Source organism: Myxine glutinosa, chromosome 14 (assembly GCF_964187855.1).
Source record: "Myxine glutinosa chromosome 14, kmMyxGlut1.1, whole genome shotgun sequence".
NCBI lineage: Eukaryota > Metazoa > Chordata > Myxini > Myxiniformes > Myxinidae > Myxine > Myxine glutinosa.
In genome coordinates, this window is record NC_136274.1 from 72,032,204 (window position 1) to 72,049,550 (window position 17,347).

Here is a 17,347-nt window from a genome sequence, read left to right on the forward strand (position 1 = left end):
TTTGGCCTAGTTTGTTGTTGAATAGTTGGTGGTTAAAGTCAATCTAAGTCAATTTTGACCCTAAGTCAATCGGATGAAAATTGAGGATTTTAGAAATTTGAAATTGTTGTTGACCTTTTGGCCTATGCTGATCTCAAAAATAGTTGGTGGTTGAATTAAGTTAGCCAACATATAAATCCGATTCAAATTTCAAGTCAATCGGATGAAAATTGAGGATTTTAGAAATTTGAAAAAAAAGTGGTTGACCTTTGGCCTATCTTGACCTTTTGCCCTACGCTGATCTCAAAAATAGTTGGTGGTTGAATTCAGTTTGCTGATGTGTAAATCCTATTCAAATTTCAAGTCAATCGGATGAAAATTGAGGATTTTAGAAATTCTAAAAATTGTGGTTGACCTTTGGCCTATGTTGACCTTTTGACCTCAAATACATACAGGATTTTGTCGGACCACAAACTCTACCATTTGGTGAAATTTCGTGAAGATCGGTTTAAAATTGTGGCCTGCAGGCAAGTATTAGTGAGTGGAAAGACAAACACACAATTGAAAAATCACTCTTGAGCGACACTTGGCAAAACAGAACAAAGTAGAATGGCACTCAGTGGAGCATCCTTTTGACCTCAAAAATATTTCGTGCTTGAATTCAGTGACCTGATATGCAAATCGTCTTCAAAGTTTAACTTAATCAGATGAAAATTGACAATTTAAGAAATTTGGCCTATGTTTACCTTTTGGCTCATGTTGACCTCAAAAATAGTTGGTGGTTGGTTTCACTAAGTTGATATGAAAATCCTTTTCAAATTTCAAGATAATCGGATGAAAATTGAGGATTTTTGTAGGAAAGTAGGAAAGGAAATGTTTCATCAAAGAAAAGGTGCGATTTTTAAGGAAGAATGAAGAACTCGTCTTTTTGGTGAAGGCTTTTGGCAATCTGCATCGCTGAACAGAAATAAAAATGGCTGAAATCAACAGAACAACAAGAAAGAGCAATCAGAGCTTTCAGACCCTCACCAGGATGTGTTTTTGGTGTTTTAAAAAAGCTTTTGGGTTAAAACAAATATGGCGGCCAAACCACGTGACCAAGACGTCATCGTTATTTGTTTTCTCGACCAATCTATCCCCAGATGATGCTGAAGAAATTTCATCTTGATCGGATGACGTTTTGTACTTGTCGAATTTTGACGTCATAATGGAGGCACCTATGACATAATCATTAACATATTTTATTCCCCATGGAGAGTTCTTTACAATGAGCAATGTCTCAATTTTTTCTATGCAGTGCTTTCAGAGATATAGAGGTGCAAAGTCTTTCGTTTTGTCCAAGAAGGCGGCCATACCACGTGACCGATGACATCATCTTTTTTTTTTCTCCACCAATTTATCCCAAGATAATGCTCAAGAAATTTCATCTTGATCGGATGAAGTTGTGCACTTGTTGAATTATGATGTCATGATGGAGGCACCTATGACATCCTCATTAACATATTTTATTCCGCATGGAGAGTTCTTTACAACGAGCCATGTCTCAATTTTTTCTATTCAGCGCTTTCAGAGATATAGAGGTGCAAAGTTTTTCGGTTTTTCCAAGAAGGCGGCCGAACCAATGTGACCGATGACATCATCTTTTTTTTTTTCTCCACCAATTTATCCCAAGATGATGCTCAAGAAATTTTATCTTGATCGGATGAAGTTTTGCACTTGTCCAATTACGGTCATAATGGAGGCACCTATGACATCATCATTAACATATGTTATTCCCCATGGAGAGTTCTTTACAATGAGCCATCTCAATTTTTTCTATTCAGCGCTTTCAGAGATATAGAGGTGCAAAGTTTTTCGGTTTTTCCAAGAAGGCGACCGAACCAATGTGACCGATGACATCATCTTTTTTTTTCTCCACCAAATTAGTCCAAGATGATGGTCAAGAAATTTCATCTTGATTGGATGAAGTTTTGCATTTGTCGAATTATAATGTCATAATGGAGGAACCTATGACATCATCATTAACATATTTTATTCCACATGGAGAGTTCTTTACAATGAGCCATGTCTCAATTTTTTCTATTCAGCACTTTCAGAGATATAGAGGTGCAAAGTTTTTCGGTTTTTCCAAGATGGCGGCCATACCACATGACCTAGTGACCTAGGCGGCCATACCGAATGATATCGTCATAATTATCATTAAAAATTCTACAGGTGGATTTACACCAACTGTGAAAATTTTCTGTCAATCGGACCAACGGTTGCAGAGAAAATCATATTTATTCTGTGCACACAAACAGACATACTCAAATGCAATACCCTCTCTTCTGGCGAGGGTAATGATTGAGGTATGTATGTGCTAACCACCGTGGGACCCAAGGAGAAGCGGCCGTTTTGTACGTTAAGACTCCGTCGGAGCAAGAGAGGTTAATGCCTCAAATATAAGCTTCCCATGGGCGGTTAGCAAACCTCGATCATCGTCCTGTCGATTTCCATCCATCGATTTTAAAGGTAGTTGAGGACCACTGAGCTAAAATCGAATGAAGATGGTTCATGGGGAATATTCTAACCATGTGTGCGGTTGTGGAGGTTACAACAGTTGATGATATTTTAAAGTAATTAAGAGTTAAATTGGTTACTGGCACAAATTAAAAACACAGTCTCTTAACTGTGCCAACTTTTACTCTCAATGCACAATTCATCACTGAGGCTGCGTTAAGTTTATAAACAGCTCTGAGTTCCGTCGCAGAAGCGTCCAGGAGCTTCAGAACCTTTCACCATATTTCATTCATTCAAAGCATTTTCAAATGGCAGTCGAGTCTCAGGGTTCAGCTGCCACCTGGATGTTTTTCGAGTCTCAGGGTTCAGCTGCCACCGGGATGTTTTTCGAGTCTCAGGGTTCAGCTGCCACCTGGATGTTTTTCGAGTCTCAGGGTTCAGCTGCCACCTGGATTTTTTTTCGAGTCTCAGGGTTCAGCTGCCACCTGGATTTTTTTTCGAGTCTCAGGGTTCAGCTGCCACCTGGATTTTTTTTCGAGTCTCAGGGTTCAGCTGCCACCTGGATTTTTTTTTCGAGTCTCAGGGTTCAGCTGCAACCTGGATTTTTTTCGAGTCTCAGGGTTCAGCTACCACCTGGATTTATTTGGAGTCTCAGGGGTTTTTTTTTCGAGTCTTAAGGTTCAGCTACCACCTGGATTTTTTTTTCGAGTCTCAGGGTTCAGCTGCCACCTGGATTTTTTTTCGAGTCTCAGGGTTCAGCTGCTACCTGGATTTTTTTTGAGTCTCAGGGGGATTTTTTTCGAGTCTCAGGATTCAGCTGCCACCTGGATTTTTTTTGAGTCTCAGGGAGATTTTTTTCGTGTCTCAGGATTCAGCTGCCACCTGGATTTTTTTTGTCTCAGTGGGATTTTTTTCGAGTCTCAGGATTCAGCTGCCACCTGGATTTTTTTTGAGTCTCAGGGAGATTTTTTTCGTGTCTCAGGATTCAGCTGCCACCTGGATTTTTTTCGAGTCTCAGGGTTCAGCTACCACCTGGATTTTTTTTTCGAGTCTCAGGATTCAGCTGCCACCTGGATTTTTTTTACGAGTCTCAGGGTTCAGCTGCTACCTGGATTTTTTTTTCGAGTCTCAGGGTTCAGCTGCCACCTGGATTTTTTTCGAGTCTCAGAGTTCAGCGACCACCTGGATTTTTTTCGAGTCTCAGGGTTCAGCGACCACCTGGATTTTTTTCGAGTCTCAGGATTCAGCTGCCACCTGGATTTTTTTTCGAGTCTCAGGGTTCAGCTGCCACCTGGATTTATTGTTATCCGTGTGATCACCGTGCCCCACGTCCCCCATACAATATACATGCCATTCTTGCCCCAAACCCACAGGAATCTCACTTCTTCTGTTTCTTTTCTAGTTCATAAGAGCGGCTCTGCTGCCCCTCCATGTGTAACCGGGTGTCCTGTAGCTCGGAAGACAACCTCTGGCACTTCCTCTGAAGCAGCTGCACATTCCGCTGCGCTTCCTCCGCTGTCGCTTGCACCTCCATCACCTGCAGAGAACCAACCGTTCAAATGAACACCCAAATCGAGGCCCCATTACATGCAGCTCCATACTCAGTTGGGTAGAAAACCTCGCTCACCTTTCGCTCCAGTTGCAACTGTTGTCGTTTCTCGGCCTCCAGGTGATCATCATACTCCTGTTGCAGGCGCTTCCTACCATATTCGTTCTCACGCATGCCACGCTCGTACTTGGCTTTCCACTCTCCTCCTGCCACAGTTTGCCACACACAATGGCTGAATTGAAGTCATGTGCTACATATGAAGCGACCAAAGATCTAAACACAGTTATGCAAAGATATTTTAATTTGTTTATTGTTCCCTGAAAAACAACATGGAATCTCACGCCCTTAATCGGTGTTATGCTCCCAGAACTGCAGGGAGACTTTCAACGGTGTACGGTGTATCCTCTTATTTTAACAACAGGTTCAGATAGACTCTTGTATGGTCAGAAAGACTTACAAAGGGCCCTATCAAAATCAAAATCCTTCAAATTTCAAAATCCTTAAAAATTAAATCCTTTAAATTAAAATAAAATCCTAACACTAACCATAACAACCAACCAATAACATAACATAACATAACAACATAAGAACATAACAACCAATAAGCCAATAGGTTTCAGAATCATTGGAATCTCCCGCGATGAAGCGAACTCCGAGGGCCTTGCACTCACTCATCTCAGGCAGGTTGGTGGTCTTTCTGTCTTCTACCGACTCCTCTCCGGCCTTGCTCCCCCAGCTCTCTCTGGGCTCTGTCCTCCAAATATTCCTACAGGTCGCACAAGATCTGCCAGCAACCCTCTTATGGCGAAACTGCCAAAATCAAGACTCTCTGCTCACCTTCACTATTTCATTCCTCTTTTCTCCCGCCTCTGGAACAAACTCCCCCACTCTCTTCAATCCCACTCATCCCTCCAGATCTTTAAAACAGCTGTTCACCACCATCTCTTATCTTCCCCCATCCAAAACCTTGATCTTTTCTACCCCGGCTAATTCACCCCAGATCCACTTTTTTGAAATACCAACTTCTCTCCTGGAAGTCCTTGCAGTGTCCCTGTGTTTTATACCCCCCCCCCCCCTTCCCGTGCCTCATCCCCCCAAGCCCTCTCCCTCCCACAGATCTCCCGATGTCCCTGCTCTCAAATGTTGTGTTTGTGTGCTTCCCTCTCTCTCCCCATCGTGTCTGCCGCTCCCCTTATTATATGTTTTATGTGTCCGTTTTTTTTTTGTGATTAATATTAGCACGAGCCTCGATCTTGTATTAAAAAAAAATCCCCTTGTCATTCTCCACCACTCATGGTATCAGTATAGGAATGCTCTTTTTCTTGGGCATTTTTATCTGCATCTCCACCATGCCATATAATATTTGGGTCCAGTGCAACTAACATTACACCTCCCTCCTCCACGTCTTCCCCTCCCCTCAAATGGATTTCTACTTTTAAACCTTACAAAAAATCCCCCAGAACCAAAAGGTACTTGCAACACAACAAATGTAATCCAAAAAGACACACAGACAAGGAACACAGAGCAGCATTACATTGAAGATGAAGTATCCACACCTTGGAGATGAAAATAATCAGGATTAAAATGTGTTCACAACAAACTATGTAAATACAATTTATTCTCGATACAAAAGATAAGCCACAGGTCACAAAAAATCCCAAGGAAGGTGCGATTTGAATGCACTTGCTACTAAAGTTTTGATCACTGTGGGGTACAAAATAAACAAGCGTTAAGCCTAGGTCCCCCGTCGGTGAAGTGATGTGAGTTGACAAAGTGGAAGACGCAAGGCGGCCATCTTGGATTTTGACGTGGCGACCCAATTTTCAACAGCGTTCTTCCTTATGCGTAGATACACCCACACACCAGATTAGAAGTTAGTAGTTCGTTTATTTTTCAAGATATTTCGCTCACAAGGTTCAGACATATATATGGTGACGGCCATCTTGGATTTTGACGTGGCGACCCAATTTTCAAAAGCGTTCTTCCTTATGCCTAGATACACCCACACACCAGATTAGAAGTTGGTACTTCGTTTATTTTTCAAGATATTCCGCTCACAAGGTTCAGACATACATGGCGGCGGCCATCTTGGATTTTGACATGGCGACCCAATTTTCAAAAGCATTCTTCCTTATGCCTAGATACACCCACACACCAGATTAGAAGTTGGTACTTCGTTTATTTTTCAAGATATTCCGCTCACAAGGTTCAGACATACATGGCGGCGGCCATCTTGGATTTTGACATGGCGACCAAATTTTCAATAGCGTTCTTCCTTATGCCTAGATACACCCACACACCAGATTCGAAGTTGGTACTTCGCTTATTTTTCAAGATATTCCGCTCACAAGGTTCAGACATACATGGCGGCAGCCATCTTGGATTTTGACGTGGGTTGCACCCACACACCAGATTAGAATTCGGTCCTTCGCTTACGCACACACGTTCGCACGCACGCACTTCCGCACAAACCATAGTCCCCCTTTCGCTCCGCGGTGCGACGGGGGACAATTAGAAGTGAGAAGAGGGCCGTTAGAATAGTTTTCAAAGTAAACTTTCAGTGATGACCTTTCTGGCCTTAACAAAATGCTTCATTCGGACAACAGCTGCACATTATTAACACTGTAAGGTCAATGAATCCATTTTTCTAGCTTCAGGTGCAGTGAGGCCAACTATAAATCTACATTAGGACCTCAGCACCATCCTTCACGATTTGGCTTCCAGCATCGGGTCATTAAGGTGGAGCTGGTTCACTAATTGTAAGGAATCTTGTGAACCAACCCACTTGCTCTGATTGTTCATTTTCTCCTCCATTAATTGTTATCAAATATAGTGTTTTGGAAAAAAAGAAAATAATCCTTTTATCGTATTTTATCACACCCATAAGTCAACGGATGCACATACCACGCACGTTTTGTTGATTGAAACGTCGAGGGAAAATTTGTAGTTTTTTGTTTTGTTCGATTGCAAGAGGATGGAGAACTCATTATAAATTATATATATATATATATATATATATATATATATATATATATATATATATATATATATATATATATATATATATATATATATATGTATATATATATATATATGTATATATATATTGTTACGGTTTTGTGAATAAAGATAACCCCCCTCGTAGGTAGACGCACCACAACATGTAGCCTCACTGTAGTTCATTTATTTCTTAGTAAATGTAAGCGTAGTCCTTTCCTGTGTTAGTTTTGCGTTGAGCAGGCCAGTAAGTGTAGGCCTCGATTAGCCTGGAATACCATGTGCTCGGCCTGAACAAGTCTGGCAAGGCCGAATGGAGGAGCTGCAGGGGGAGTGGCCGGTAAGCCGTGAGCAGCCAATCGGTGCCCAAGGGGAGTGGCTCACAACGGCGGCGAGAGGAGGGGCTTGGAACATTCGGGTAGGACCGGGGAGGGGCTATATAAAACCCTGCCTCGAGCCCCAGCAGGAGACAAGTGAGAGTCGAGGAATGAGCAGAGACGGTGAGAGCCAGAATCGGGGAGAGAGAAAGAGAGAGAGAGAGTGCGTCAGAGCTGTTGTCCCACCGCGAGTGGATTGAGTCGCTTGTTATAGCCGCTGTACACGAATTCCCCGTGCCCTGTGCTCTGCTGCCTGTATTAATCGCGCGGTGTGGAGACGATCCATCCCGGAGCCACCTACGCCGACAACCCTCCTCCCTGGGCTCCCTGCATACAGGCCGTGACCACCAGAGGGCCACGCCGAGCGAGCTGTCCGGGAGCGACCGACGGCAAGGCGCGTTTGGCGTGCGAACTTGCTCTTCCTCCTTTTCCCCCTCGTGAGTGAGTGGGCCCTTTGTCTGGGTATAAGTTAAAACTGTTAAGTGCCTGCTCTGTGTCTCTTCGGATCATTGTACATTATAATAAACCCATGTTCTTCCTCTTATTTGATCGTTCCCGTCCTTTCCATCTATTGGCCTAGCATCGCACGAATAGAACCGCTCGAATCGGGTTCAATAAAAGTAACGGCACGAGTCACGTGATACGCAAACCGTTCAGCGCATTCGATTAGCGTGGCTTGTGCGAGGTTCGGTCCCCGTTTTCGTGGCAGCGTGGGTACCAAAGGTACGTGTGGAGTCGACCCGATACCCTTTTCCACGCTCGCTACGGAAGTGGCGACTCGGCCTCGTGGAGACGAAGACCCGAGGGGAAAAAGGGGTTTAACCCCCCCCCCCTTTGTAACGTCAACGGGCTTCGGGAGATCCGCAACAATATATATATATATATATATATATATATATTGTTACCGATCTCGGTTTCGGCACTCCCCTTACCGAGGGGGGTTTAATCCCCTCGTCTTTTAAGCTGGCCGTCCGAGTCCTGGAACTATCTCGCTCCTTTGTGGGATGAGATTGGCCAGGGTGATTGGTCAAGGAGTTCCCAAATACCTTCACCAATCTCTCCGCAAAGCAGGGAAATGAGTCCCCGCTCGAACCGCGGATGTGATGGTAGATTGCCGAGCGGTTTAGCAACCCGCAGCTCGAGCCGTTAACAAAGGACTAAACCCGACTATAAAGCGTTTGGCCAAAATCGCGCCACAGGTATTCAATGGGAAGAAGAGACTAAAGCGATCGGGGGAAAGAAGAAGCCAAAGTAAAGAATAACAGATATTTATTAATTATGTACACGAAAACCCAAAGAAGAGGAAACGAAAGAAGGGCATTTACAAGGAGGAAAAAGCAGATACACAGGGCAAGCCTTAAAACAGTCTAATTAATAAACCCCAGACAACAAAAATGGCAGATGACAGACTTACACGACAAGGGAATAGCAGGCAGGAATGGCTGGAAGAAGGTTCGGAGGAAAAGCACAGCGAGGAGGTCCGCTTCAAATCCACGCTCCGGGCTGGAAAACGAGCAGCCGGCAGCAGCCTCACGTATACGGTTTCAGCGGGAAAAACCCGGCAGGCAGCTCGGTTTATGTTGCCGCTGTCTTGGCGACCCGAGCGCACCGACTCTTGCACCCCAACGATGCTCGTGCTCAAAAAGCTGCTCGGTACTCCTCTCTCGGTTCTTCCTCCTCGGTCATCTACGTAAGCAGTCCCTCTCCTTCCTTTTATCGGGCGTCACCGAATCAAGCCGCAGTTCCTCGGGCTGCACCCATATTGGAGCTCACCGCAGCCCTGGTTGGCTGGTTAGGGCTTACCGGCCACGCCCCTGGCGGGTTGATGACAGGGCCACGCCTCTTCCTCAGCGTTCCGCCCCCTTTTTCCTGTCCTTGACCTCGTGCGTAATGGAGTTCTGGCTTGATGGTAAAATAACCCTTCCTGCCATTGAGGATAGAAAACCATTCGTACTGGTGTTGAAGAGCTTGGGGCCTATTCTTATTTCATTAATGCAACGTAGATTCAGCTATTGGAAACACAGCCTTACCTGAAACACAGATTACTGAAATAACTATAGAGAGTCCTATGGTGGCCTATGTGTGGCGATGTGGACTAACTAGGGGACGACCTTTGACCTTAACAAGAAATGGAGGTATTTACACAGAGAATTATTTACAAAGGGTATATTTACAACAATTTACTAAGTGCAGGGTTCTCAAAACCCCAACAATATATATAGTATATATATATCAGTCACTATGCGACCTTCATATCATCAGTGGAGAACCGCCAGCAAGGTGTCCCATACAGCTGCTGCTGCACCTTGCTGGGAGCGATAAGCACCGCCTGCCACACGGTAACGTTATCTCTGGTATCCACTCATCATATGGAGTCGACCTGGTTGCGGTTGGGAGTTACTAATAATGGTATCTGTAATCTGGTTCTCCAACCTAATGAGCGGACAACATGACGTCATCGCCATGCATGTCCGCATTGCCTGCAAAGCTCCAGAGGAACCATCTAGCAGTGCGTCATTACGGATTATAAATCCAGATACTGTCACAAGTGCATGCAAAACTCACAGTTATGCCCCCATTCCACTTATGCCGATTGGCCCCGATTAGCCCCGATCTCCAGGTCGGGAGCGATCGGGATACTTTGGGAAAAAACTGGTCATCTACGCTGTATCTACGTCCTAAGTACGCTCCGATTACGATCACTACGCTGTAACCACGCTCATCGTGGGTAGATCGGGTCCCTGAAGACCCGATCGAAGCCGTTTAGAGCCGCTGTGTTCCCGCTCGCGTACGCTGTAACCACGATGCATTCCCGATCGCCGCCGATCTAAAACTGATCCAACGCCGATGCTGCCGATCTATTGCCGTTTCAACTACGTCATTCCCGACCAAACCGATCTAACTACGCTCTATTCCCGTCTTTAAGCCGACTAAAAAGCAGATTTCAGGTCCCGATCCGTATAAATAGGGCCCGATTTGCTTGCCGATCATCAGTATCGTCGAAGACAGCCATGGATCAACATCAGAGACATGGCCGTCTGCAGCTCGCTCTACTTCTCCAACAATATGCAATTAATGAAAGAAGAGCTGCTCAAGTGAGAATAAGAATGAGAAGAAGAAGAAGAGCCCCTCAGTTCTGGGTCCGGCCATGGTTGACAGAAGGGTTGAGGGGATGAAAATGCATTGCAAAATGAAAGGTCTTCAAAATAAAAGCTAAAAATTTGACAAGTTTTTGCTGGGTAGAGGGGATCAAAGTTTGCATTCACTTAATTAAAAGGTCATAAAATTAAAACCGGTAAAATTGATCATTAATAATATTTGTTTAACTTGTACCGCTTTTAATTTTAGACCATGGGGTTATTGGGCAATGCAATTTGGCTCATGCAGTTATCAATTCCACTTAACAACGTCGACAAAAAGTGTCGTGTCGAAATACTTGATCGGGTGAGGCCGATGCAATCCGGACCGATTTATATACAGCGGCTTTGATCGGCATTGGAGCGGGACGGATAGGTAACGATCGTCGTCGAAACGGCACAAGATAATCCTCCCGCTGCAACGACGCTGTAATCACGATCAAGCCGTTCTAACTACGATCATTCCGATGGACTACGTTGCATTCACGCTGTAGTCACGATCAGTCCCGCTATTTCAGATCGGGATGGAAATTTTAAACATGTTTAAAAAATCGCCCCGATCTATTTTTTTGTCCCGATCGACAAAGATCGAAGACGTTCCGTTTACGATCATGCCGATTGATCCCGTTCCAAATAGGATCGTTCCCGTTGTGCAGATCGGGGTCGATCGGCATAAGTGGCATGGGGGTATTACCGACCTGGTTTTGCCCTTGTTGGGGCTTCATCAGGGCAACGCAGTGAGGCTGCCATACACTTGTAACTCTGTGACCCTTTCGGTTTTTATATCAGTCACTATGCGACCTTCATATCATCAGTGGAGAACCCCCAGCAAGGTGTCCCATACAGCTGCTGCTGCACCTTGCTGGGAGCGATAAGCACCGCCTGCCACACGGTAACGTTATCTCTGGTATCCACTCATCATATGGAGTCGACCTGGTTGCGGTTGGGAGTTACTAATAATGGTATCTGTAATCTGGTTCTCCAACCTAATGAGCGGACAACATGACGTCATCGCCATGCACGTCCGCCTTGCCTGCAAAGTTCCAGAGGAACCATCTAGCAGTGCGTCATTACGGATTATAAATACAGATACTGTCACAAGTGCATGCAAAACTCACAGTTACCGACCTGGTTTCGCCCTTGTTGGGGCTTCATCAGGGCAACGCAGTGAGGCTTCCATACACTTGTAACTCTGTGACCCTTTCGGTTTTTATATCAGTCACTATGCGACCTTCATATCATCAGTGGAGAACCGCCAGCAAGGTTTCCCATACAGCTGCTGCTGCACCATACAGCTGCTATATAAATATATATATATATATATATATATATATATATATATATATATATATATATATATTTACGGCTATGGGACCACCCCTCCACTCCCCAACCCCCACCAAGAGAACGCAGATAGCCCTCTCTTTTGTGTAGTGGGAAAACGGGAGATATGCGTATGTGAGGGTGATGGAGAGGTCTTTTTCGTCTCTCCATTATCCTCTTTCACCTCCACCCCCCTTTTATAACTTGATATTCACAGCCACATAGGTTGGTAACCATTGCACATTTTAGACACTGAAGGAGCTGCGCTCCAACGCGAGTCGAAAGAATTGACGCGACCAAAGACGGAATTCGTCCGAGTTGCTTTAATGAAACAAAACAGCTCAGGTATTCTGACAAGCCCGTTTATCGGGCAGCAATATATATACACATTTATGCCGGGGCGTTTGCCCGGGAAAACCAAGACCGGGCATGCCTGGGTGTCAAGGGCGAGTCCTGGAAAGGCGAGTCTGGACATGCCCGGGCGTCCTGGACGCGGCCTGGCAAGTCGAGGCTGGGCGTGCCCGAGCGCTCTGGGCGAGCCCTGGAAAGGCGAGTCTGGACATGCCCGGGCGTCCTGGACGCGGCCTGGCAAGTCGAGGCTGGGCGTGCCCGAGCGCTCTGGGCGAGCCCTGGAAAGGCGAGCGCGGGCGAGCCCGGGAGGTTCGGGCATGCCCGGGAACAGCGAGTCCGGGCATGCCCAGGAGAGGCGCGTCTAGGCCCGTCCGGACGAGCCCGGCATGGCGATCGCGCCCTGGCCGCGTCCTGGCAGGTGCAAGGCGATTGTGTACATTCAGCGGGAACCGCTACAACACAGTATTTAGTTCAGTTTCCGCCTTCCAGACGCAGTTAGACACAGCCCCAAATCGGTTTATTTACCTCTCCACACACATCTGAGACATTCGTGACCCTTAACAAACACGTACAGTACATGCTTTATCCTTGATTCCCATCATAACCAATAGTTTCCCACCACCCCGACACATTTATTAAACACCACACATGAAAACAGCCAAGTCCTCTCACGAAGCATCAATTTGTTGTGTGTGCCCGAGTCAGTTCTGGTTGAACAGACCATCAGCACAGAGATAGCCGATAGATCTCACAGGAGCGACCCAGAGATCCTTCACATACAATATGTTGTGCTCTTGTCTACGTGAAGCCAGAGGTGTCGTCGGTGGTGCCATTGAGTCTATGTTTGTTGTGTAAAGGTTGTGGTTGGTGTCCACATTGAAGGCATGAAAGGTGAACACGACCGGACCTGGTGAGTTATTTTTTTGGAGTCATCGATGGATGGGGGTTTTGTGCCCAAGATACTGTTTGGGTCCAGATTGTTTATTGCATTTATGGTGATGGGGGTGTGGATGTGATTTTTGTTGTTTCCGTTTTTTTGGTGGTGGGTGTTACGAAAGACGTCACTGTGGTGTCTTTGTGGTGTAGTTTTAATGTGCCTATGGGCCTGTGGGTGGTTGTACATGTGGTGGCATGGGTGATTAGGATTGGCATTTGCCGTTGCAAGGAACTGTGCAACTCTCATGTCTAAGTGGTCTTTGATTTTTACCATTTCTACTTCTGTGTGTAGGTGCTCGATGGGTGTTGTTAATATGCCACCCTTGATGATGCGAAGGGCTTTGTTTTGTATGGTCTGCAGGGTGTTGAGATGGGTATTTGATAGGCTGGAGGCCCAAGATGAGCTAGCACAGTTGATAACTCTTTTTTTTTTTTTTTGTATACTGAATCGAGGCTCGTGAAAGAGCTAAGTACTGTCTGTATGTCTAATGTACTGTCCGAATGTACTGTCTGTATGTTAGTGATGTTGTTTCTTTGTGGTGTCCGAAGTCGGTGCATGTGATTGCCCGAAGTAGGTTCAGCCTGGGTGTGCATGTTTATTAATGTTTGTGATGTGATCTGACAATGACGTTGAAAGTGATGCTGAGTATTTTTGTTTGGTGTGTATGTGTGTGTGTGTATGTATGTGTATGTGTATGTGTGTGTGTGTGTGTGTATGTGTGTGTGTGTGTGTGTGTGGAATAGGCATGTGGTTCAGTGTGATGTGTGGTGCAGCACTATGTTCCTTGGTGTAATTTGTTGGAAGAGTGACTGCTGATTTTGAGGGGGGTACTTTTCATCTGTTGACGGTGAGCCAGGTTTGCAGGGTGCTGAGGAAGGGTTGAAGTTGTGCTGTGGCGGTGTTGATGTTACTATGAGTATAGTTGATGGTTATATTACCCCACACGTTGCTCAGCTTGATGCCATGGAAACCAATACTTTCAAGATCATTGGAATCTCTCAGGATGAAGTTGAGTCTATGGGCCCATCACTTCGCCATCGCTGACAGGTCGGTAGTCTCTCTGTCTTCTTCCACCTCATTTCTGGTCTTGCACCCTCTGCTCTCTCTGTGCTCTGTCCCCTTCCCCATCCCCCCCACTCCTCTCCCCCCTAAAGTATCTAGTGGGCGCACACGGTCCACCAGCAACCTTCTCCTCGTGAAACCGCCTAAATCCAGAACCACTGCTCACCTCCACTAATTTATTCCTCCCTTTTCCCACCTGTGAAACCACCTCCCACACTCTTTTCAATGTCATTCTTCCATCCAGGACTTCAGGACAGGTGTTAACCACCATCCAAAATCATGATTTTTTTTCTACACCCGTTAAACCACCCTCGCCCCCTCCCAAAACTTTGCTTACGTATCCATCTTCTTCATCACTTGGTTTCTCCCCTACCAGTCATCATTACTTGCATCCCTTGTTTGTCCGTCTCCGTCGACTTACTCTCTCTGCCCTGCTGTTGGCATTTCCTCTTTATTCTGCTGTTACCTTTGCTATGTTGTGTCCTGATCTGTTCCGTGTCCCAGCTCTTCCACGAGCCGAAACCAGGTATTAAAAAAATACAGTTCCAAAACTGATCACACAACAATTTCTAACCTACGTTTGGGATCTCTAACCGTGCACTTTGTGCACTGTGTCACATTTTCATTCACGACGTCAAAATATATATTATTCACGGACATTATCCCAAATAAGAAGTGAACACTTGTGAAAAAGTTATCAATTTGGCTTATTGATTTCTGAGTCCCAAGTCATGTGGCATGAGGTTCTCACAACAATGGAATCAGAGGATTAATCCAAAGACCACGTATTGCTTTACAATGACAACCAAATCCAACAGCCCACGGTACATCAACATTGACCTTTACAGGCCTGCCTAGGCCCGTCAAATAATCAATATTCTTAAACGGCTTCACCAATTACCAGCTCTCAAGATGATCTGACCTGAGGTGTACGGCATCATCTTCCCTGAGGTGTACGGCATCATCTTTGTGCATTAAGCTGGAGGTACCTTTGTTTACCACCTGTTGCTGGAGCCAGAATAGCTCAGTTTGCATCACGTTCAAAACGAAGAATATCCAAATCGAGCTATTTCTTTGCTGCTCACTCATTCATCTCAGGTGGTCGTCAACTCCAGAGTGAAGAAGCAGAAGAAAAAAAAAATCAACACTAAAAAGCATCTGAAAATGCAAAGCCTGTCCGCGTCCATTTGTATTCAGACGTCTTCTTCTTCTTCTTCCATATATTCAAAATAACGAACAGTTTTTAAAAAGAATGCATGAAAATTGACGACTTTATGCAGCCTTGACATTTGAGCTTTAGGTCTAAAAAAAAATATCAGCTTCTAGCTTTTCATTGGTGAACCAATTCTGTGATCAAATAGGCAAAATCTTAAAATTTCAGGTCAATTGGACGAAAATTGATGATTTTATTTAATAAGCCTTGAACTTTGACATTTTGATCTAAAAAACAATCTGCTTGTATATTTTGATTGGTGAACCAATTCGGTGACACAGTATACAAATTCTTTAAATTTCAGGTCAATCAAGTAAAATTTGGTGATTTTACGCAACCTTGATCTTTGACTTTTTGATCGAAAAAAAACAAACAATCAGCTCCTAGCCTTTGATTTGTGGACCAATTCAGTGACCCAACATGCAAATTCTTAAAATTTCAGGTCAATCGGATGAAAATTGACGATTTTATGTGATTCTGACCTTCAACTTTTTGACCAAATTATGATTTTGCCTTCTCCATATTTTCATAATAATGCTTTGTTGAAAATATTATAACAAAACTCAAACGGTAAAAAAAAAGTTACGGCCTGGACGGACACACACACACACACACACACACACACACACACACACACACACATATATACACACACACACACACACACACACACACACACACACACACACACACACACACACACACACACACACACACACACATACACACCAGAAACAGAAAACATGAGTCACCTCCTATCGGGATGTAAAAAACTCATGTCAGAGCAGTTGTACACCCAAATGTACAACAAGGTATGTAGAATAATCCACTGGCACATCTGCAGAAATTTCAATATCCCAGTTCCATGAACAAAACAAATCGTTGAAAAGAAGGACATAATGTTCACGTACAGTCGTGGCCAAAAATATTGGCACCTTTGCACATTTTTCAAACAACTCACAATTTTCTCTAAAAATAAATTGAAATTGACAAAAGTATTTGGTCTCCACAATTCTTAATTTCCCTGTTAATATTACAGAATCTTTGTTTTCGATTCAGAACTTAATATTTCCTTTTAAATCAGAAAATAAAAAGAAATGGCATTGACAAAATTATTGACACCCAAGACTTAATATTTGGTAGCACGGCCTTTGGACAAAATAACTGCAGCCAAATGGGCTTCCCACACCTCTCTACTGGCAGTTTGGCCCACTCTTCTTGTGCAAACTGCTCCAGTTCTCCCAGATTTCAAGGGTGCCTTCTCTCCCTAATGCTGTTTTCAGATCTCCCCACAGGTGTTCAATGGGATTTAGATCTGGACTCATTGCTGGCCACTTCAGAACAGTCCAGCCTTTTGTCTTGAACCATTCCTGGGTGCTTTTTGAAGTGTGTTTCGGGGCATTGTCCTGCTGCAAGACCCATGACCTTCGACGGAGACCCAGCTTTCTGACACTGGGTTGAACATTGCGCTCCAAAATGCCTTGGTAATCTCCTGATTTCATGATGCCACGCACACATTCAAGGCACCCAGTGCCAGAGTCAGCACAGCAACCCCAAAACATCGCTGAACATCCTCCGTGTTTGACTGTAGGGGAGGTGTTCTTTTCTTTGAAGGCTTCATTTTGTTTTCTGTAACCATAGAGGTGATGTGCTTCACCAACAAACTCTAATTTGGTCTCATCTGTCCACAGGACATTCTCCCAGAAGGATTTAAGCTTGTGCAGGTGTGTTTTGGCAAACTCCAGTCAGGCTTTTTGTTGTCTCTCTCGCTCAGCAGTGGGGTCCTCCTGGGTCTCCTACCATAGAACCCCTTTCATTGAGTTGGCGATGGATGGTGCGAGTTGAAACTGTCGTACCTTGTGTCTGAAGGTCAGCTTGAATCTGTTTGGCAGTTGATTGAGGTGCTTTCTCCACCATTCGAAC

The 17,347-nt window shown here is 44.7% G+C and overlaps 1 protein-coding gene across 3 annotated transcripts in view; it reads right to left on the reverse strand.

Annotated features, from left to right (window-relative positions):
• The window catches only part of LOC137439905 (unconventional myosin-XVIIIa-like), a 346,703-nt gene that overhangs the window by 38,332 nt on the left and 291,024 nt on the right, over positions 1-17,347 (reverse strand). For all 3 annotated transcript variants that reach the window (XM_068136130.2, XM_068136128.2, XM_068136131.2), the window contains 2 exons: positions 4,106-4,233; positions 3,861-4,015 (listed from right to left, as the gene is read on the reverse strand). In XM_068136130.2, the coding sequence (XP_067992231.2) occupies positions 3,861-4,015; positions 4,106-4,233 (283 nt within the window). The remainder of the gene's footprint in view (positions 1-3,860; positions 4,016-4,105; positions 4,234-17,347) is intronic.